Below are 22824 nucleotides of genomic sequence, written 5' to 3' on the forward strand. Positions count from 1 at the left end.
CTGCCCACCGGTCCCCCCTCCGACGCACCATCCCGGACGCGCCCCCTGGGCCGGGACCCCAGGGGAGAAGGACTCCCTGTCGCCTGGCTCCTGTTGTCAATAAAAGTCATTGCTGCGTCTTCCCTCCCCTTTGTGTGTTGGAAAGTTCCCAGACGCGGAGACTGCAGCACAACGTGCAGAGACATTCTCTCCCTTGGAGTTTTAGGAAAGTGACCGTGTGTGAGTCACGGCGGCTCGGGCTCCAGCGAGGATGCGCGGGCCGGGCCGTCAGCTGGGTGTAGTTAAGCGGCTGGACTTTGTTTCCGGGCTTTGACTAAGCGTCCATTTACTGCAATTGCAACTAAGTATATTCGACAGCAAATGAGGGTGATGTTTGTGTTTTGCTTGTCCAAAATACTACGATGACATTGCACTTGTAGAATTTACAGGAACGTTGTGTGTGACCACACGTTGTTTTTATCAAATTCCTAGGAATGAATGAAAACTCTGGTAATAGATTTGATCTGTATGGTTTTTAGCCTGTTAAGCTTCTTCATGCCAATCCACGTCCTCTGTTTTAAGAGCCAGGTATTGTGTTATATTTGAGCCTGTGAACATTAAAGAGCAGTGTGCTAGCTACTGTGCTTAACGCTGAATAATATTCCTTATGTACGTTTGTTCATAATGTTTTTCAAGTCTTAGTAATGTATATGCTTCCATTGTTTTAAAATTAGAGTTTACATGTTCTCTTTAGATAGCATTGAACTACACGGCCTCTTGAGACACTTGTTGAAGACACATTTTTGAAAAGAGTGCTGCTTTTACCAATGTAATGACGATTGTATATGATTATGTGCTTCTTCAGGTCACAAACATGTCGGACAAAAGTGAATTAAAGGCAGAGCTGGAACGTAAGAAGCAGCGGTTGGCCCAAATCAGAGAGGAAAAGAAGAGAAAAGAAGAAGAAAGGAAAAAGAAGGAAGTATGTCTGATTTTTGAAAATAAACTTAATATAAAATAATTGGATTTTATTTCAGGTTTACACCTTTATGTAAAGCTTTCAGAATAGTTTTTTTAAAAAGTCCAGCAGTTGTGACTGCAAAATATGACACTATAGGTGAATCTGACTTTAAAGAAACAGGTGTGACTAACAAAATTCATTGCAGATCGCATGAGTAATAATTATCTAGTCAGTGTAGGAATTTGAGATGTACAGTAGTCTCTTCGTATCTGTGGGGTCCAAGACCCCCAGTGGATGCCTGAAACCGCGGATAGTACCGGGCATGATACAACTGATCAAAAGTGGTCAATTAAAATATGATTTTTTTTACTAAGTAAAAATATTTCACGTAGAATGATGCATTTCTAGGGTTTAATTTATAAAAGTTCAATTTACATATTTAGTTTTCTAAGAATATCTATACTAATAAAAGGGTAATATGCTAATTAGACTGGGAGACCTTCCAGGAGACCTTCTGGATGTTCTTCTGGACAAAGCCATGGGGGCAGGGCCAAGGTAGAGGCGGTTAGAGGCCAGGAGGGGAGGGCAGTTGTGGGTGATCAGGCTGGTGGGGGGCAGGGCCGTTGGGGGTAAACAGACCAGCAGGGGGGCCAGTTGGGGACAAGCAGGCCATCAGTGGGGTCAGTTGGAGGTGATCAGGACGGGGGGGGGCAGTTTGGAGTGAGCAGGCCAGCAGGAGGACAGTTGGGGATGAGCAGGCCAGTGGGGAGGGAAAGTAGGGGTGAGCAGGCCAGCATGCGGTGTAGTTTGGGGTGATCAGGCTGGCAGGAGGGGCATTTCGGGGCAAGCAGGGCAGGCAGAGGGGTTAGGGGCAATCAGGCAGGCAGGTAGGCAGGTGAGCGGTTAGGAGCCAGCAGTCCCGGATTGCGAGAGGGATGTCCAACTGCCGGTTTAGGCCCGATCCCTGTAAACCGGCAGTAGGACATCCTTCGAGGGGTCCCAGATTGGAGAGGGTGCAGGCCAGGCTGAGGAACACCCCCTCCCCCGTGCATGAATTTCGTGCACCGGGCCACTGGTGTTTATTATATAAAGTAAGGGGTATCGGCTCATAAAACATGGCATCTACAGTATATCATAACGTAGTTTCGATTTTGAACCTATTTACCTGAAAATTTTACTAGCCTGAACTGCTAATAATATGTCAAGATAGTATTAACGACAAAGAGAAATATATAATAGAATATTTAATTGGTTAGGGCAGTGGTCGGCAAACTGCGGCTCACGAGCCACATGCGGCTCTTTGGCCCCTTGAGTGTGGCTCTTCCACAAAATACCGACTTCTGCGCATGGGCCACGGAGTTTCAGTTGCACTGTACATGCGCACCCGCACGTAGTATTTTGTGGAAGAGCCACACTCAAGGGGCCAAAGAGCCGCAGTTTGCCAACCACCAGGTTAGGGGACTTGTTTTTATCTCCTTTATCATGAGTAGTCGTTGAAATATTTTTACCGAGTTATGGGTTTGATAAAGGTGGACCAGGTACTTATGTCTTCTGATTTTTGGCATCACCATTTAATCATGTACTACAAATATACATTGACCCTGAGCTGGAGATATTTTACTTGCTCCTTTATTGAAATGTACTGTACATTTATCTTGATGAAAGCTCTTTAGATAAATTTGTATATTTTCACCACAGATATGTTTTAAATGGCCAGTGTAAGGTAATTTGTCCTGTGGCATTTGTACCAAGTTTTTCAATGTGATAGCCTAAAAAATAGTCAAGACTTACAGGAATCTCTTAGGGGAAAAATAAAAATATTAGTAAAAAAAAATCAATGATACGATTTATATGTGGCATTGCAATGATGCTGTGAAGGCCTATAACTGAAGAATTTTCTAGTGTTCTCTGAACCTTTCTGTGATACATTATTATAAGTGAGTTGGAGCTTTTAGTTATTTCATTAAAAGCTATCTGGTAGAAGCATGAGTCAGGCTGGCAGAGCCATTACAAAGTCGTATCTATAACTTTAAGCCTCTTAGTGCTGACAGCAAATTTGGTTTTTGTTTTCTAAGGATGGTCATAAGTGGCCTCTAAGGGCTATCTGTTACATGATTTATATATTTAATTTAAAAATTTTAAAACATTACAAATGATAATATTAAACAATGAGTCTACAATATGTTATACGTATATAGGTAAAGTGTCAACTTGATAATATAGCCTGTTTGACTATTTTGACGAAATTTTCTGATGAATTTTTAAAGTTAAAATGGCATCATAGAATATTATGACTAACAAAATTCACTGCAGACAATTGTATGAGTAATAGCTATCTAGTCGAAATAGGCATTTGAGGTACACAGTAACTTTTTCTTCTTCAAGGGATAAGGTTCCAAGACACCCAGTGGATGCCTGAAACTTCAGATAATTCCAAACCCTATAAATACTATGTCTTTTCATATACATACGGACCTATGATAAAGTTTAATTTAGAAATTAGGCATAGTAAGAGATTAACAACAATAATACAGTCAGGCACCACTTAGTGATGGGAATATGTTCTGAGAAATTTGTCAGTAGACAATTTCATCCTTGTGCAAATATCATAGTTACTTACACAAACCTAGATGGTATAGCCCAGTGGTTGGCAAACTGCGGCTCGAGAGCCACATGCGGCTCTTTGGCCCCTTGAGTGTGGCTCTTCCACAAAATACCAACTTCTGCACATGGGCCACGGAGTTTCAATCGCACTGTACGTGCGCACCCGCACGTGGTATTTTGTGGAAGAGCCACACTCAAGGGGCCAAAGAGCCGCATGTGGCTCGCGAGCCGCAGTTTGCCGACCACTGGTATAGCCTATTACCCACCTTGGCTGTATGGTACAGCCTATTACTCCTAGGCCACAAGCATGTTACTGTACAAAACAAAACAACATCAAGTCTGCATAGTACATACGTGTAAATACATGGTAAACAGATATATGAAGGCTCCTGCCAGGGTCACATGCATGCTGTTTTACGGTGAACTCGTTTTTTATAAATAGAAATAGTACACTCTAAAATAATGATAAAAAATATAGTAAATACTTAAACCATTAACATAATCATTTATTATTAATTATCAAGTGTTATGTACTATACATAATTATATGTGCTGTACTTTCATCTGACTGAGAGCACAGTAGGTTTGTTTACACCAGCATCAGCACAAACACGTGCTTAATGCATTCCACTATGACATCCCTAGGAGGTAGTAATTTTTCAGCTCCATTATAATCTTATGGGACCACCATTGTATATCTGGTTTATTGTTGACTGAAACAATGCAGCCCATAACTGTGATAAAATAGAGCAATTATAATAATATACTGTAATAAAAGTTATGTGAATGTGTTCTCTCAACAAACTAGCACAGATTTCTTTTTCCTTTTTTACAATTTCACAGATAGAATATTCATTCTTATCGTAGAATAGATCTTAGCAACCTCAGCATACAATTGTTTTTCTTTATTAAGTCAAGAACTTTCACCTTTTCACATAAAGGATGCATTTTATGGCTTCTCTTTGGCATATCTGAAATGCCAGTGTCATTAATGTGGTTTGGGACATTATTATTATTTTGTTGTTGTTAATCCTCACCCAAGGATATTTTTTTCCATTGATTTTTAGAGAGAGTGAAAGGGAGGGGGAGAGACAGAGCGAGAGAAACGTTGATGTGAGAGAGAAACATCAATTGGTTGCCCCCTGCACGTGCCCCCAACCAGGGCTGAGGATTGAGCTTGCAACCGACGGACATGCCTTACACCTGAATCGAACCTGGGACCCTTTAGTGCACAGGATGATGCTCTAGCCCAGGGGTGGGCAAACTTTTTGACTCGAGGACCACAATGGGTTCTTAAACTGGACCGGAGGGCCGGAACAAAAGCATGGATGGAGTGTTTGTGTGAACTAATATAAATTCAAAGTAAACATCATTACATAAAAGGGTACGGTCTTTTTTTTTTTTTAAGTTTTATTCATTTCAAACGGGCCGGATCCGGCCCGCGGGCCGTAGTTTGCCCACGGCTGCTCTAGCCACTGAGCCAAACCGACCAGGGCTGGTTAGGGACATCTATATATATAAAAGCCTAAGCAACCATTACAACCGAACAACCAGAATGACCAGTCGCTTTGGTGCGCACTGACCACCCAGGGCAGATGCTCAATGCAGGAGCTGCCCCCTGGTGGTCAGTGCACTCCCACAGTGGGAGCGCCACTCAGCTGACACATCTGTCCTGGCAACCCACCAGCCTGGCAGCAGCCACTCACTCCCTCAGTACTCCTGCAGGTCCAATCTCCAGAGAATGGGCCAGGCACTGACGGACCAGTGCCGCCGATATGATCCCGACAGCGCCGCTGGCCTCCCTTCCCTAGATGCTCCGCAAGGAAGAAACAATATAAAAGTGGCTGCCAGGTGGCTCCCGACAACCAGTGTGAACATCAGCAGGACGGATCTGGATCCCAGGCCAGAAATGGTGTCCCACCACCCGCTCAGAGGGCCGATCGCATCCTGGCCCACCCCCCCCATCCCCCTTGGGACCCCACCTGTGCACGAATTTATGCACCGGGCCTCTAGTTATTAAATAAAATAAGGGTTTCTTAAACACAAGCATTTCAACACCATGATAGTCGATCTGATCACCAAGACTGTTACTAAGTGACTTACAAGCGATTAGCATATACAGTGGGGCCTTGACTTACGAGTTTAATTCGTTCCGTGATGGAGCTCATAACTCAAATTACTCGTATGTCAAATCAAAAGTGAACGAGTGAGACACGTGATGCTGGACTGATGTTGTGGCGTTCACTGTGATGTTCGCTGCACCAACTAGCGGTGGGGTATCTGAAGCTGGCTCGTAACCCGAATTTTAGCTCGCAACTCAAAGCAAAAAATCGGCTGAGAGACGGCTCGTATCTTGAAAAACTCGTTAGTCAGGACACTCGTAAGTCAAGGCCCCACTGTACACTGGAAAAAAGGGATGATTCACATCCCAGGCTGAAAGGAGAGCTTCAGAGCAAAATTTTATCATGCTATTCAGAATGGCATGCAATGTAAAATGTACGAATTATTCATTTCTAGAATTTTCCATTTAATATTTTCAGACCAAGGTTAACCACAGGTAACTGAGAGCATGGAAAGTAAAACCATGGATAAGGGGACAATACTGTATATATAGAACTTTCCCCAGAAGGCTTAAATTTCACTTGAAATGTTTTGGATGATCTGAGAGTATTGAGATTTCTCTAGTTTAACTGGAAGATTTTGCTAAAATTATAAATGTCTAAAATAAAAGTTGACAATAACTTAATTTAAAAAATGTTTTGAACTATGCAAAAGTGAATTTTACCAAACCCAGCCATATTTTTATGATGAACTAGAGGCCTGGTGCACAGGATTCATGCACTGGTGGGGGGCGTGGCCTGCGGGGATTGGCCTGCTGGGGGAGCGCCGCTCATCCCAGTTAGCCAAGGAGCAGCCACTCATCCTGGTCAGCCGAGCCGCTGTGGACCCACCTTCTGAGCGGCTGCTCCTGCTGTGGGAGCGCCGCTCATCCAGGTCAGCCAAGCGGCGCTCCTATTGTGGGAGCACACTGACCACCATGGGGGGCAGCTCCTGTGTTGAGCATCTGCCCCTGGGTGGTCAATGTGTGTCATAGCAACTGGTCCACCGGTCGTTCTGCCTTTCGATCGCTGGGCTTTTATTATATAGGATAATAGCTATAGTTTAAAAAAAAATTGTAGAGCTTTTTTACAGATGCATTTTTTACAAACATCCTTACATAAAGTTGCATAAATACAATGAATACTTCATACAGAAGTTTGAGGTACCCTACTGTTTTCAACAAATCAAATTGTCTGTTTAGTTAAAATTAGTTACCTTTTAAAGAACTCCATCTTTTTTTTTTTTTTCATAGCATTGTGATATTTATGACTAAGCTTTTGTGCCACTGGGGGAGAGTTTCACAATTCCTAACTGTGGATAACAATTTAATATTGTAGATAATTAGAAGTTGACTGTACTTTTAGAATTTACCTATTAGGAAAATTTTTGTGGGAGCTCTTTGATTATATATAAAAGTGAATCAAGTTAGTACATATCATTTGGAGATTACTTACTAGAACTCTGTTGAGAATGATTTTCACTTAATTAGTATAATGTCTATTCAAAATACATTTTTTGCAAATGTTGTGTACCATATGTAAACTTAAGTTTTTAACTTAAAAATTTTAGACTGATCAGAAGAAGGAAGCAGTTGCTCCTGTGCAAGAAGAATCAGATCTTGAGAAAAAAAGAAGAGAAGCTGAAGCATTGCTTCAAAGCATGGGGCTACCTCCAGAATCCCCCATTGGTAAGAATAAGAATATATCCATTTATGAGAGACATATATTCCATTCAGCTCAGATGTACTTGAGATGAGTGAGTTGACAATGTATTTTGCATATTTTTCTTATTTGTATATCTTAAAAATTACTGATCTTATCTTTTATTTTGAATTGTCTTTTTTCAGATGTGCTAATACATGGTTCTTTTGTTTGTTCAAGAGAGCTGCAAGGTTAATTATGTTTATTAACATACATGAACCACCAATTAACTTTCCTCGTTAAATCGGTAATTTATTTCAACAAATATTTGTTGATCAAGTTTTCTGTGCCATACTGTATTAACCTTAAAGATGACTGTGATTCCTGATTTTAATTCTACATTCTTTGCTGTAGGTTAGACAGAGGTGTAGGTAATCAATCAAAATTCTAAAGGTATATTAGTATTCACAAGTATAGGAGTGGAAGGAGAAGCTTATAGCCTTCTGCTCTCAATGGTAATAAGGAAAATAATATTGGTACATTCTTTTGACTTAGTCTCATTCTTTTTCTGTGTTACTCATTTTGATAGCAGTGCTAGACCAAAAGGCTGAAATAGAAGAGGTACTGAGGATAATCTGTAGTTACATATCAGAAAGCATTAGTGCTTACTTAAAATAATTTTGAGCTGGGTGCTTTTACATGGTATTTTAGTTTGACATGGTCATTGTCCTTTAGGGACCTAAAATTTCAGGGTTAGCTTGTGGGCTGATTTCATCTAGTCCAGGGAACAAATACCAGAGATAGTAACTGCTGTATACCTGTTGCAAAACTACAACAAAATAGTCCTTAGAGCTGATATTTCTAAAAGGTTAGAAGATGAAAAAGCTGGTTTCTCTCATGGTCTGCTTCGTTGTTATTTCTTTCAGCTCATTTGCCTTTTCCTTATTGTAGAGTGTGAAGATTGAAATACGTTAATGTTTAATAAACTTATGTTGCATATTATGGTTTTAAAAGTAAATAAATCAGAACACTCTTTTCTTGTTTAAAAAATACCAAGTTGCTTATTAGCTGCTTAGTCTTTGAATAATCTTTTTTTTTTCTGAGCCTTTGGCTTTTGTTTAGATGTTAATATTCCAGGTTTGGAGCACTTGTGTCCACAAGGGAGCATAATTGCAACAAGGGCTGTTTTTGAGTAGTAAGAATCCTGGAAGAAATTCTTACAACCTTAGATTATCTTAGAGTTGTAGTCACCTGAGGTGTTGACTGGGGCTAGAGGATTTGCTTTCAAGGATTTTTTTTCCTTTTCTGTTCTTTGTAAGATATCCATTTCACTGCATTCACCTGCACATATTTATTAATTTATTGCCCACCTCCATCATCAGTTCTTGAAAGATCATTCTTTAGTTGTATGCATATGTGTGTTTGTTTCTCCCTTATACCCCATCTCCAGTTTCATTCTTCTTCCGTCTCGCATTAAGTACTTTTGCATTTTTCACATACATCCTTTTGATCTGTCCTACATGTGTTTACATTTTTCAAATTTTCATATATCTATGTGTGTATGTTTTTTTATACATACATGGCATTATACTGTGTGTCTCATTCTTCTATAAAGGGGAGCTTTCCCTCCGTAAATAGGGCTATGTGGTTACTCTAACTGCATTTTATGTTAGAAAAGCATGAGACATGCTTAACTTTTCACTTTAATCACTAATAGTCACTTCCAAGGTGTGGCAGATAAGGGTGTGTGTGTGTGTGTATTTTAGGACTTTGCTGTAATATTCTTGTACTGTCCATACTAAGTGGCCATTCTCATTTAAAATAAATTGGACAGCTTTCCCTTTTGCTGTTTCATAGAACAACTTGTAAAGGATAGATATTACCTGTTCCTTAAAAACTTGAAAAATTGAACTGTAAAGCTGCCTGGGATTATAACTTTTTTCCCCAGGGATGGTGGACAACAGGAGTTTTTTTGTTTTTGTTTTTTGCACTGTTTTAGGTTTTTTGTTTTTGTTAAAATATATTTTATTGATTTTTTACAGAGAGGAAGGGAGAGGGATAGAGAGTTAGAAACATCGATGAGAGAAACATCGATCAGCTGCCTCCTGCACACCTCCTACTGGGGATATGCCTACAACCAAGGTACATGCCCTTGACCGGAATCGAACCTGGGACCTTTCAGTCCGCAGGCTGACGCTCTATCCACTGAGCCAAACCGGTTAGGGCTGTTTCAGGTTTTAATGATTATATTCTATTTAAGTTTTCTATTCTTTTATCAGGTTTGTTTTTTTAAAAAACACACAAAACAATAATAAACGTTTATTATCTCTAAGTTTTTGTCAGCCAGGAATTTAATAGTGGCTTAGTTGAGTGGTTTTGTCTCAGAACTCTCATGGGGTTGAAGTCAAGATGTTAGAGTTGTAGTCACCTGAGGTGTTGACTGGGGCTAGAGGATTTGCTTTCAAGGTGGCTCAATCCCATGGCTGGCAAGTTGGTGATGGCAAGGGAGGGCTGAGTTCCTCCCCCTGTGGGCCACTCCACAGAACTGTTTGAGTATCCTTGCAGCAGGTCAGCTGGGCTCTCCCAAAGTGAGCAATCTGGGTGAGAAAGAGAGCCAGGAGGAAGCTATCCTTTTTATGGCATACCCTTGGCAGTCCCACAGCATCATTGCTGCCACATTCTGTCCATTGCAAGAGTGTCACTAAATCCAGCCCACATTCACATAGAATTTGTGGATATTCTTTAAAACCACCAAAATATTTTCATAACCTCATAGGTCTCTTCATATTTTGAGATGAAAATATGCTTTGTTTTCCTTTAAATATATATGATGATTTATATTGGTATGTTTTCTAATGTAAAAGCATATTTACATTCTGCAATAAACCCAACTTAGCTTTGAGATACTATTTTTCTTATACATTGCTAGATTTGTTAGTATTTTATTTAGGAACTAGAGGCCCGGTGCACGAATTCGTGCACAAATGGGGGGGTCCCTCAGCCTGGCTGGCAATCGGAGCTGATCAGGGCCATCTCACCCAGTCCTGATTGAGGTCGGCCAGCTGGGGGGAGGGACCACGGGAGGTTGGCCGGCTGGGGGAAGGCGCCGCAGGAGGTTAGCTGGCTGGGGGGGTGGGAGGGGCCGCGGAAGGTTCGCCCATTGCGGGGAGGGGCCCCAGGAGGTTCCGATCAGGGCGATTGGGACTGGGGGTGAGGAGCTGCGGAGGTTGGCCAGCCGGGGGAGGGGTCACGGGAGGTTGGCTGTGGGAATGCACTGACCACCTGGGGGCAGCTCCTGCATTGAGCATCTGCCCCCTGGTGGTCAGTGTGCGTCATAGTGACCAGTCGTCCGGTCATTCCCATCGTCCGGTCATTCTGGTCGTTCGGTCCTAATGGTCGCTTAGGCTTTTATATGTAGAGATTCTTTATTTAAGCTCAGAAGACTAATATATTTTTTTTCCTTTTACTGTATCTTGTCTGGTTTTATTATAATGGTTATACTGGTCTCATTAAATGAGTTGTGTGGTTTTCCACCTTTGTTCTCTGACAGATGCCTAAAAATCTTTCCAGTATTTATGTAAAATTGGGCCTGAAGATTACGGGATACAGATGTAGACAGTGGTTGTCAAATTTTTTGACATTAACCCATAAGGGAAAAAAAACACATGTTGTATCATGATCCAGGGTAGATACTTGTTTTTCTTTTTAATACAGAATAAATTTATTAAATATATTTTATTGTAAAATATAAAAACACTGCTAGGATACTCAAGAAAATCTATTTTTTTTAAATCACTCTATTACTTTCTTAAAATGGACTTTTTATTCTTTTTTTATTCTACCAAAGAGAATTCATGTGTTCCTTTTTTTTTGTAAAAGATATAGCTAATAAAAACTCTTAGCTTCTGTTCACTGGTATATCCTTATTTATTTGGTCATTTGACTGCTTTCTGTCAGAGGTTCTTGAGAGTAGAGATAACATTTTTATTCCTGGTGCCCAGCACAGGCTAGAAGACACTTAAATATTTGTTCAGTTATTAGGTCATATGTCTTTATAGCTGGTAAGGCCAAGTAAAAGCCATTCTGCTTTAAAAGCAACAGCAAAATCTTAGTGTTTAAAATTTAGGAAAAAGCATAGTGGAAATTTCCATTATGCCTTTTTTTTTAAAACTAAATTTAAGTTGCAAGTCTTAAGAAAGTTAATTTTAGATACAGCATTCAAGACATATTGTATCACATGTGGAGTTCTTAAACATTGATGATGGAAAAAATAAAGTGAATCTCTTTTTGTATGTGTAACTACTGTTTTATCTAGGGAAATGAAAACATATTGTCAGTTACTCTGTAGCCTGAGTCTGTATCAGTTGGATAGAGTAAATGTGATATCTAGGTTTTCTTTTATTAAAAAGAAAAGAAATTTGTTGGTCAAAATAGGTATTGCTTCATTTTTTCCCCTTCCTCTTGTAACTTTTGAATATTTTAAATATGATTTTTTGATAGAATGCTTTCCGTATACCAAGTCATTTTTTTTTAATTTTAGTCTAATTTTAAGTTTCTTATAGTATTTTAATTCTGTAAAATTTTATTTTTATTTCTTTTTAAGCATTTATCTGATGCTCTGAATTATATTGTAGAGAATAAAAGAACAGAAACATTTAGGGGAGATTAGTGGAGAATAAACTTCATTATTAGGAGAAGGGGCCAGAGAAAAGGGAGAAATTAATAGTTTCTAGAGATTTAAGGTTTAAAGCAATAGCTTTCAGGTAAAAAAGAGTAAGGTATGAAAAAGTTATTTAGATGTTAATATTCCAGGCTCGGAGCACTTGTGTTCACAAGGGGGCATAATTGTAACAAGGGCTGTTTTTGAATAGTAAGAATCCTAGAAGAAATTCTTACAACCTCAGATTATCTTAGAAGCTCACTCTTCCATATCACTGTCTTCTACCAACACTTTCATTCCCTGCATTTACTTGACTGTCCACCTTTCTAGGTCTTTTTTCTGGAAAAGTCCCTTCTTGCCAGAGGTTTTCTTTTACTTGAAAAATAATTGGGTGGTGCAAAATAATTGGGTGGTGCAGCATTTTTCATCTCTGAGACTTCTGTGTAGTTTTCAGTGGTTGACTCAAATGTAATTCTAATTCTAAATTTAGGTACATTCCCAAGTCCTTTGTGCTTTAAGAATATTCTAGCCTTAGCCGGTTTTGCTCAGTGGATAGAGCGTCAGCCTGTGGACTCAAGGGTCCTGGGTTCAATTCCGGTCAAGGGCACATTCCCAGGTTGCGGGCTCGGTCCCCAGTATGGGGGAATGTAGGAGGCAGCCAGTCAATGATTCCCTCTCGTCATTGATGTTTCTATCTCTCTCTTCCTCTCCCTTCCTCTCTGAAATCAATCCTATATAATAAAAGACTAATATGCAAATCGACTGAACAGCAGAATGACCGGTTGCTATGATGTGCACTGACTACCAGGGGGCAGATGCTCAATGCAGGAGCTGCACCCTGGTAGTCAGTGCACTCCCACAGGGGGGCACCGCCCAGCCAGAAGCCAGGCTACAGCTGGCGAGCGCAGTGGCAATGGCGGGAGCGGGCCTAAGCCATCAGTCGGACATCCCCCGAGGGGTCCCGGACTGCGGGAGGGCACAGGCCAGGCGGAGGGCCTCCCCCACCCCAGTGCAGGAATTTCATGCACCAGGCCTCTAATAAAAATATATTATATATATTAAAAAAAGGATATTCTAGTAGTTTCTCCACAGGCCAAAAATCAGCAATGTTAATTTTATATCCCTGGAAGGCCAAAATCTAAGCTGGCGGGAAAGGTCTTCTCAATTAGCTTTTTGTCCTAGAGAATTAGAGTCATAACCTTTCAGTATTACTTACATGATCAGTGAGTGCTTGGTGTAGATTTGTTTTTCAGTTTACTCCATATTTCTCTGTCGGTTCTAAGAGAAGACAATAGGTGTCTTTGCTCTAAGCTTCTAAGACAGCGGTTCTCAACCTGTGGGTCGCAACCATCGGAAAACACATATAGCATATCAGATATTTACATTACGATTCATAACAGTAGCAAAATTACAGTTATGAAGTAGCAACGAAAATAATTTTATGGTTGGGGGTCACCACAGCCTGAAGAACTGTATTAAAGGGTTGTGGCATTAGGAAGGTTGAGAACCACTGTTCTAAGAAGTATAAATTCATTTATGCTATTTTATATACTGAACTGTGTAGCAAGGTAATCTGATTGAATCACTGTTATTATTAAGCATATCATTTAATATTAATAGCTTATGTTATTTTCAAAGCTGATTGAACTCTTAACCCATCTTTAAAAATGAATTCTGAATTGAGTCTTTTCTGATAATTGAGATTCAATGAGTTGTTTAGTGTGTGTGTGTTTTAAATCCCTGAATGCATGCTTTCATTTGTTCTTAGGTGTCATTTGTTGGAGTCTGGGAGTATGTGGCATTGCCTTGTGCAATTACTGTATTCTTTGATTTTTCTAGACTCATTGGGTTAAAATATGGTAGTCATCAAATAAAACTACCATTCCCTTTTTTTCCCTATTAACATTCTTCCTTTTTCAATAATAGTAACTTCCTTTTTTTAGTTTTGTTCCTTCTTGTAGTTTACCTTATTTATTATTGCAAGATAAAGTTGGTGGGCCAGATAACTTTGAGATCTTAATAAACCTCTTCGTCATCCAGCTTAGAAATTTTTTTTTTTCCCAGAAAGAATATAGTATTGGGATAGAGATTTTTATCTTATTGTAAACTTGAAGTTATGGTGATTTATTTTGCTTCTGGCTGATAATTTGGTAGCATCACACCTAAGATGTACTCTTTATTTCTGAAACTTCTATTTCAGAATTGGCTAAGTTAGTGTATTTATTTATGTATCTATAATTACTATTTAACATTTCTCCATAAAGTATTTGAGGATATATATATATATATATATATATATTTTAAATGTAGTCTTAACCAAGAAAGATACTATTGAACTTGTTGAGTGGAGTTATTGATACTTGAAGTCACTAGAAAGGGGAAATAACATATTACATTAAAAAAGAATTTTATAGTTCATCACAAATAATTACATGGAGAGGAATATTACTATTTTCTTCTAATCTTTCTAATAATTACTTAGAAAAATCATTTTTCTAAGCATGAAGTTAAGTATGTAATTTAAAGAATACATATAAACTTTCTCTTTTAAAAACCTCTAATATCAAAACATTATGTTGCCCCATTATGATTTAATAAACATGTACTTGTGCTTATAATGGCAAACCACTATTAGATATTGCTCTTTATTTAGATCTTAAGGGAAGCCTTATAGTGAGAAATGGACAAAAAGATAAGGAAATGTAACATAAGAGAAGTTAAGGGATATTAATGTTCTTTTATTTCAGATACAAGTAATTTTTAGCTACTTTGAGTTATACATGCAGCACTTAGCACAGTGCCATCTGCATGCAAACTATAGGTTATCCCCCTAAAATGTATATACACACTGAATAGTTATAAAGATAGTGTTTATTAAAATACATTTTGTTTTCAAAATTGAGCTATCAGCTGATAAAGTGTTCATACATTTTTGGGGGACACCCTGTATATGAAAGTGATTTGGTTTTATCATTGTCTCTGAGAGATTTAATCACGAAGTTAGAAACATTTGATTTTGTGTTTCAAGTCCTTTGGAACTTAAGTAATAGTTCATCACTATCTTAGGAAACATTATAGCTATGATTTTTTTTCTTCTAATCTTACTGGTTACCAATAGAATTTGCCACTGAAAAAATAAGATGATCAGTTGTGCACCTATGTTTAAGATGTAATTTGTCATACTAAACTTGTTAGACTAGCAAACCCACTGTTTCTACTGCAGCATGTATAAACATTTAACATAATTTTAAGGGTTCGGTGAATGTGACTATTTCAAAAACACAGACTTTTAATTAAGTACATATTTCTTTAGTTCCTATATAACTGGGAACTTACCTTCTTTTCAGTAGACTAGTAAAAGAAGGGCTTACAGCTCAACATAAAATGTATTAGTCACTTAATATTGTACATTAGAAAATTATTTTAAAAAGATACTTGGGATTGGGGACAATTATGGTAAAATTTAACCAGAAGATGGCAGTGATGATCCTCTTACACTCCCTGCAGTGGTAATCAAAAAGTTTTACAAATGTGAAAGCATGAAATATGCACGCTCAACTGTTGGTATATAATGTTATAAATGACAGTTTAGGGGAAAGCATTTGCTGTTTGTTTTATATATTATGAAAAATGTGTATTTTTCTATAAGAAGGGATTAAGAATATTTTGGGTGTCTGTATCTTTGTCTGTACACTTCAGTTTTTTCTGAATACTGGGGTAAGGAAGTTACCATAAGTCTTGCCTTGTTTCAGTTGCATGCATCACTTTATGTTATGCATCATGTCTAGAAGGCATGCTGTTTTATGGCCTGTTTGCACTTTTCACCCAAATTGCTGGAAACTAATGGACATTTTAAAGGAGTCATTCCTGTAGTCAGTCATTCTCTAAATTGGCTTTTATTTTTTGGTGGGGGAAAATTAAATCAGTTAAGACATTTTTGAAAGAAAAAAGTATTAAATAAAAATTAACACTTAAAAATAAATCTCAGAAAAGCCAGAGTTAATGACTTTTGAAGCATATTTTAGAGTTTTGATATTGACAGCAATTATAAGTATTATTTATACTCTGGTGATCTTAAAAGTGGGAAATTAGAAAGGGGAGAAGGAATGCTCTCCTTTGAAAATTAGTGCCCACATTTGGTATTGACTGAGATGAAGATGCATCCTTCTGTAACCTTGCTTTTTAAAAATATAAAGCCCAAATGCATTTTGCCAGAGAAGTTGCATGATCATCAGCATGCATTGTTAACTTTGTCTTTCTCCTCTTCTTTCTACTGTTCATTTTCATTCATGTATTTTGTTTTTTGGTTTGCCATTATTTTTTCTTTTTTGTTAATTACTTCATGTTAAATTACTTTTGAAACGTCATAAGCTGAGCAACCTCTCCGTGTAGTAACAGCGGATACCTGTCTGTTTCACTATTTAGTCCCTCCTCCTATGTCTCCATCCTCCAAATCTGTGAGCACACCAAGTGAAGCTGGAAGCCAAGACTCTGGAGATGGCGCAGTGGGACCCAGGTATAGTAATTTTCTTTTAATATTTTTAAGAATAGAATGCATTTAGTGCCCAGGTACTGTCGGTGCTTTAGAGGGACTCTAAATAGTGATATTGAAGTTAATATTTTGAGATCTAAATGGTACAGAAATTGTTGTAAAGTGGGGGAAATTTTTTTCTTTACAATATTCAGTTATTACACTTGATTAATTTAGTATTGAATAGTTAATGGATTTTATGCTAATTATATTAAAATAGAGGTGTTAATTTACTTAAATGTTTTCTGTTTAAGCAAACTTTATATTGGTTAATATATGACTGTTTGGAGTATAGCATAAAACCTTTCTGTTGTGCTTAATTTCCCATTCAGTAATTGAAAATCTCACCAGTACAGTTAAATAGCCCAATTCTGTTCTATTAATTCACTAGTTCTGATTAAGATAGAAAATAATAATGCCTAAAATATCAAGAATAAGGAATAATTGCTAAGGAAACATTAAGTTTTTCACTGCCTTGAGGACATCATGCTAAGTAAAATAAGACAGAGAAAGACAAATAACCATATAATCTCACTTATATGTGGAATCTTAAAAGATAAATATGCTCATAGAACGAAATGGGTGAAGGGAGTCAAAAGGTACAAACTTCCAGTTATGAATAAGTAAGTCATGAGGATGTGAAGTACAATATGATGACTGTAGTTAATAATACTGTATTACATATTTGAAAATTGCTAAGAGAGTAAATCTTTAAAAAGTTCTCATCACAAGAAAAAGAAATTTTTGTGGTGATGATGTTAACTAGATGTATTGTGGTGATCATTTCCCATACAAATATGGAATCATTATGTTGTATACCTGAAACTAATATAATGTTATGTGTCAATTATATCTCAATGAAAAAAGAAAAGAGTGCTTACTGCCAAGTTTTCCTAAATTAGCATCTTCCTTGTGAAATTGTATTTCATGTTTGTTTTAGGATCCTGCACACTTGTTGAGTCTTGCTTTTCAAAAGTTCAGTAAGATTTCAGCTTCTTTCTAAAAATTGTGTTGGGAAAATTATTATTACTTCTCTCTCTCTCTTTCTCTCCCTCTCTACCCCCTTCCCTCTCCCTCTTCTTTCTTTCTCTCTCTCTCTCTCTCTCTCTCTCTCTCTCTCTCTCTCTCTTTCACATACACACTAATAGCAAGTTTTTAATAACATCATACTTTTTTACTTCTTGTGACAGCTGAAATGAGATTAAACATAGGTTAAAAATCTTTATTTAGAATCCTTATTTTGAGCCAGGAAGTTACATATCCTTCTCAGGAAAATCTCTTAATACACCTTAAAAAAAAATTAAAAACTGAGAACTTTTATCTTTGTTGTGCCTGACCCCCTCTAATTGAACTTACAAAGAAGTAATGAGTATCTAAAAACAGGATCAGCAAAAGAGGAGCAAGGGAGCTAGATAATCCGAAACTTGGTACTTATTATTCCTAAATAATCAGGTTATCATTAATAATTAGAAGGCACAAGAGGTTCAGTTTGAATTTGAGATGTGCTTTCCAAAACTGTTCTGTATATAGAACCAAAATTGCAAATCAAAGCAATACTGTCATTGGAGATAAATGACATAACTCTTATCATTTAAGAAAAATCAGCCATAGCCGGTTTGGCTCAGTGGATAGAACGTCAGCCTGCAACTGAAGGGTCCCAGGTTCGATTCTGGTCAAGTGCACATGTCTGGGTTGCAGGGCTTGATCCCCAGTGGGGGGCATGCAGGAGGCAGCCAATCAATGATTCTCTCTCATCATTGATGTTTCTATCTCTCTCTCCCTCTCCCTTCCTCTTTGAAATCAATAAAAATATATTTTAAAAAATCAGTTTTCTTTTTAAAAATACTATTATCTTAAAAAGAGTATGTATTAAAGATTATTTAGTCTAAATTTATCTTTAAAGCTTAATTAATTTTTTAAATACTCATACTTTTGTGTTTTTATACAAATATGTTAGTACTAGAGGCCCAGTGCATGAGATTTGTGCACTGGGGGAGGATCCCTCAGCCTGGCCTGCGCCCTCTCGCAGTCTGGGACCCCTTGGGGGATGTCTGCCTGCCAGCTTAAGCCCGATCCTAAGCCGGCAGTCAGACATCCCTCTCGCAGTCCAGGGCGCTCACAGTCCAGGACCCCTCGCTCCTTACTGCCCGCCTACAGCGGAGGTGGGGGAGGCTCCTGCTACTGCTGCTGTGCTCTCTAGCTGTGAGCCTGGCTTCTGACTGAGCAGCGCTCCCCCTGTGGGAGTGCACTGACCACTAGGGGGCAGCTCCTGCAGTGAGTGTCTGCCCCCTGGTGGTCAGTGCGCATCATGCGACCGGTCGATTTGCATATTACGCTTTTATTATATAGGATTCCTTTGCTGATAAGCAAGTGGTAATTTTAAGTGAAGCCTTTTTTTCCTTCTTCAACATTACCATAGTAAAAATATTTCCCAAAATAAAAAATATTTATTCAATTTCTTTATTTGATACTATACATTATTTTTATGTATATAATATACTGTGTTTGTTCCAAACTCAGTGTTCTTAATTTTGAATAGGATTAGCAAGATTATTTTAATGTAGCATCAGCAAGTTTGTTTTAAAAAATATATGTAACATTTACTTGGTTTTTAAAATTAATATGAATTAAAACATGTCCTTGTGAGTTTCATTGGGAAACGTAGAGATTATTAGAGACCTACTTTTGCCCCACCCTATAGAGCAGGCACTCATTGAATTGCCAATTTAATGTTAAATGCTATAGATTGCCACAGAAAATAAAGTGTTCATGGCCCCTGACTTCATGGAACTTACTTTCTAGTGATTACATCGTTAATTTATGGGAGAAGATATTCACAATTGATATGTCTGATATTCAAATTATATAAAGAATTCATAAACTCAACATAAAAAAACAATGTAGCTAAAAAATGGGCAGAGGACCTGAATAGACATTTCTCCAAAGAAGACATGAGATGGCCAACTGACACATGAAAAGATGCTCAATATCACTAATCATAATGGAAATGCAAATCAAAACCAGTGAGATGTCACCTCAAAAAGACAATACATAATAAGTACTAGTGAGGATGTGTAGAAAAGGGAGCCCTTGCACTGTTGGTGGGCTTGCAAATTGGTGCAGCCACTATGGAAAACATTATGTAGATCCCTCAAAAAACTAAAAATAGAACTACCATGTGATCCAGCAACTTCACTCCTGGGTATCTATCCAAAGAAAATGAAAACATTAATTTGAACATGCATCCCTATTATAATTGCAGCATTATTCACAATAGCCAAAATATGGAAGCAGCCTAATTGTTCATTGATAAATGGATAAAGAAAGCATGGTATACATACATGAAAAAGAATGACACCTTACCATTTGTGCCAACATGGACGGGCTTAGAGGGTATTATGCTAAGTGAAATAAGTCAGAGAGAGAAGGACAAATATGATTTCATTTGCATGTGGAATCTGAAAAACAAAACAACTGAGCAAACAAAACAGAAACAAACTCATAATACAGAGAACAAACTGATGGTTGCCATAGGGAAGGGGAGAGAAGGCAAAAAGGTGAAAGGGCATAAGAGGTACAAACTTCTAGTTATACAATAAGTGATGGGAATGTGATACACAGCTAGAGAATAGTGTTAGTAGTATGGTAATGATTTTGTACAATGACAGATGGTTACTAGACTTATCGTGTGATCACTTTGTAAGGTATATCCATGTTGCAAACTATGTTGTATACCTGAAACTTACATACTGTTGTCAGTTGTGCTTTAATTTTTAAAAATTAAGGATGTTATTCACTGTATTGAAAAGTTCTAATGATAGGCTAACTCATGTTTAAAGTGTAGATTTTTAATAAGTTGTAAAACAAGAAAATAGGTATTTAAATATCTTTAGCAGGTATTTGTTCTTAATGGAGAATGAATACAAAATTAGTTTTTCTAAGTTTAACAGGGGAGGGAAAATTTTATTTATTTATTTATTGTTTGATTGATTTCAGAGAGAAAAAGAGAGGGAGAGAGAGAAAAATCAATGATGAGAGAGAATCATTGATCGGCTGCCTCCTGCATGCCCCCTGCTGTGGATCAAGCTCGCAACCCGGGCATGTGCCCTCGACCGGAATCGAACCTAGGACCCTTCAGTCCGCAGGCCGAAGCTTTATCCACTGAGCCAAACCAGCTAGGGCAAATTTTCTCTTTTTTAATGATGTGACATACCTTTTTAATCTTAGTACATACATTGTCTCTTTTGAACTCATTTTTAATAATAATTTTCAAAAGGGCTGAGTATGTTCATTTTATATATATGTATATATATAGATATATACATATATATGTATACACACACACACACGAGTTGAAAATTATGATTTCCACTAAATCATCTCCAGATTACATAGGGGAAAGATAATTGATATTGTTGATTAATTGGTACTATTGGCAATAAAATAATAGCATTTCTAAATATAATGGCTTTGAAAAAGAATAGGGTCTGATAATGAAACAGAAGTAACTCAAATTGAGCAGGCATGATAATAATGAAAGAATAAAGAGGAAAGAAGAAATATTACAGGAAAATGCATAAAGATGTGCAAGATAGCCAAGACAGCCTAAGATTAGTACACTCACAGAGAGGAAAGAGATATATTAGACATTATCAAATATGATATCAAAACAGTCACTATTTCTAAATGTCAGAAATTTCTATTGGACCTGATAGTAATTCATGAATAAACATAAAAGGTTGTGAAAAATGGTATTTCTCTAACTTTTTCAGATTAGGAAGTTATATTTCATTAGGTTTCTAGTTCACTTTCTCAATCACAGAATTATCTCTAAAATTTAGGTGGTGGCAATTATTCTATTGGGAAATCATGCCTCTTAATTCCTTTGTTCCATTCTTGATCAGTTTATCTCTCGGGCTTTCAGATTATATTGTAATTTTACTTTATATGTCTGTAGATGCCTTTAATAAATAATAATCCCATATGTTGTTCAGTGTGTAGCCGGGCTAGTATGTTTTCTGTACAGGCTGTATTTTACAGCAAACTTTTACTTGATATTAGACTAACATGACATCCTCAACAAGGAGTTCTATGTCACTGATAACAGCTATAGCTTCATATGATGTAAAGGCTTTCACAGAACATTCCTTGGAGAGCATCTCATAGAACCCCGTCTGGTTTAACAAAGCCTTCGTTTGTTGCTGCTCATTGCTTTGTACAAAGTAAATCTTCACTGTGACCTCCTCTTCCTTTGCATACACACAATACTGTTTAAGTCTTTATATTTTCAAAATGAAGAATTCCTCTAGTTCAAATCAACTGATTGTTTTTATTGATAAATTGTATAGGCAAGTAAAGTACAGAAATCGTTTTTTTATATTTAAATTTAGCAGTTTTAGTTGTACATTGTAATTTACATGAGATGCTAATATTTTGACAAAAATGGTAGCACTGAACCTATTGTGCTTAACTTTTTAATATGGACTATGAGCATCATACAGTACTGTACATAATTATTTTATATATTGCTAACCTGTGAGAATGCCAATGTGACAAAGTACCTTTTGTTTTAATAATGATTAGATCTCACTTAAATGGAAAAGATTCAGTAGGCAAGGCTTTAAAGCACAACTGAATATTTATTTAGGATGGATAGGATATTCTCCAAAATTTTAGTTTATGAAAATCTTTTGAACATAAAATATTTTTTTCTGGGAAAAGTCTATTTTTTCCTAGCGACAGAAATCTGTAGCTGCTTTCTAAAGCAGATGACATGCAAGCCCAAGGCAGTGCTTAACCCATAAATTACATAAGGGTCACATTTTGGAAACTTTAGCTATTTCATATCCCAGTGGAATAGTCTTTGGCTTTCTTACCGAAAGGCTTATGTGTTGACTCATTTCCTTTACCAATATGATAATTTCCTGCACACATTTAATGCTTTGGGCAAGATTATAATAGGTTAACTAAAATGTTTTTACTAATTTTTTTTAATTAGGAAACTTAAATTTTAAACTATTTTTACAGTCTCACTTCTTAACATCCAAAAATAATATATTATTTGTGTTGTTGAATGCTTGGCTGTTCTTATCCATTATTGTGCAATAATATTTTGCCTTAATCTGAAAATACTATCTTTTAACGATTCTAGGTTGTATTTTTGCATCCTTAACTTTATTATGCTTTTTGCATGCACTAGAGCATTGAGTGATACCTGGTGGTTTTTTTCATACTAACAGAACATGTGGTTTTTTAATGTGAACAGTACTTTAGCTATTCATAGAGTATATTTGCTTGACTAACTTATGGCCTTTTTTGCTAATGCTTCATGGTTGTCCTACAACCATTT

The 22824-nt window shown here is 37.3% G+C and overlaps 1 protein-coding gene across 10 annotated transcripts in view; it reads left to right on the forward strand.

The window, feature by feature from the left end:
- Positions 1 to 22824, forward strand: part of DYNC1I2 (dynein, cytoplasmic 1, intermediate chain 2) — a 50559-nt gene that overhangs the window by 1172 nt on the left and 26563 nt on the right. The window contains exons 1-5 of one of the 10 annotated variants that reach the window (XM_005857574.2): positions 23 to 366; positions 845 to 961; positions 7214 to 7331; positions 15644 to 15661; positions 16370 to 16460. In XM_005857574.2, coding sequence (XP_005857636.1) covers positions 361 to 366; positions 845 to 961; positions 7214 to 7331; positions 15644 to 15661; positions 16370 to 16460 — 350 coding nt within the window. In that variant the 5' untranslated portion in view covers positions 23 to 360. Of the gene's footprint in view, positions 1 to 22; positions 367 to 435; positions 568 to 844; positions 962 to 7213; positions 7332 to 15643; positions 15662 to 16369; positions 16461 to 22824 lie in introns of those variants that run through there. The other 9 variants (XM_014545786.1, XM_014545780.1, XM_014545791.1 and 6 more) reach the window with 9 other exon arrangements.

This window comes from Myotis brandtii, unplaced genomic scaffold, assembly GCF_000412655.1.
Source record: "Myotis brandtii unplaced genomic scaffold, ASM41265v1 scaffold112, whole genome shotgun sequence".
NCBI classification, from domain to species: Eukaryota; Metazoa; Chordata; class Mammalia; order Chiroptera; family Vespertilionidae; genus Myotis; species Myotis brandtii.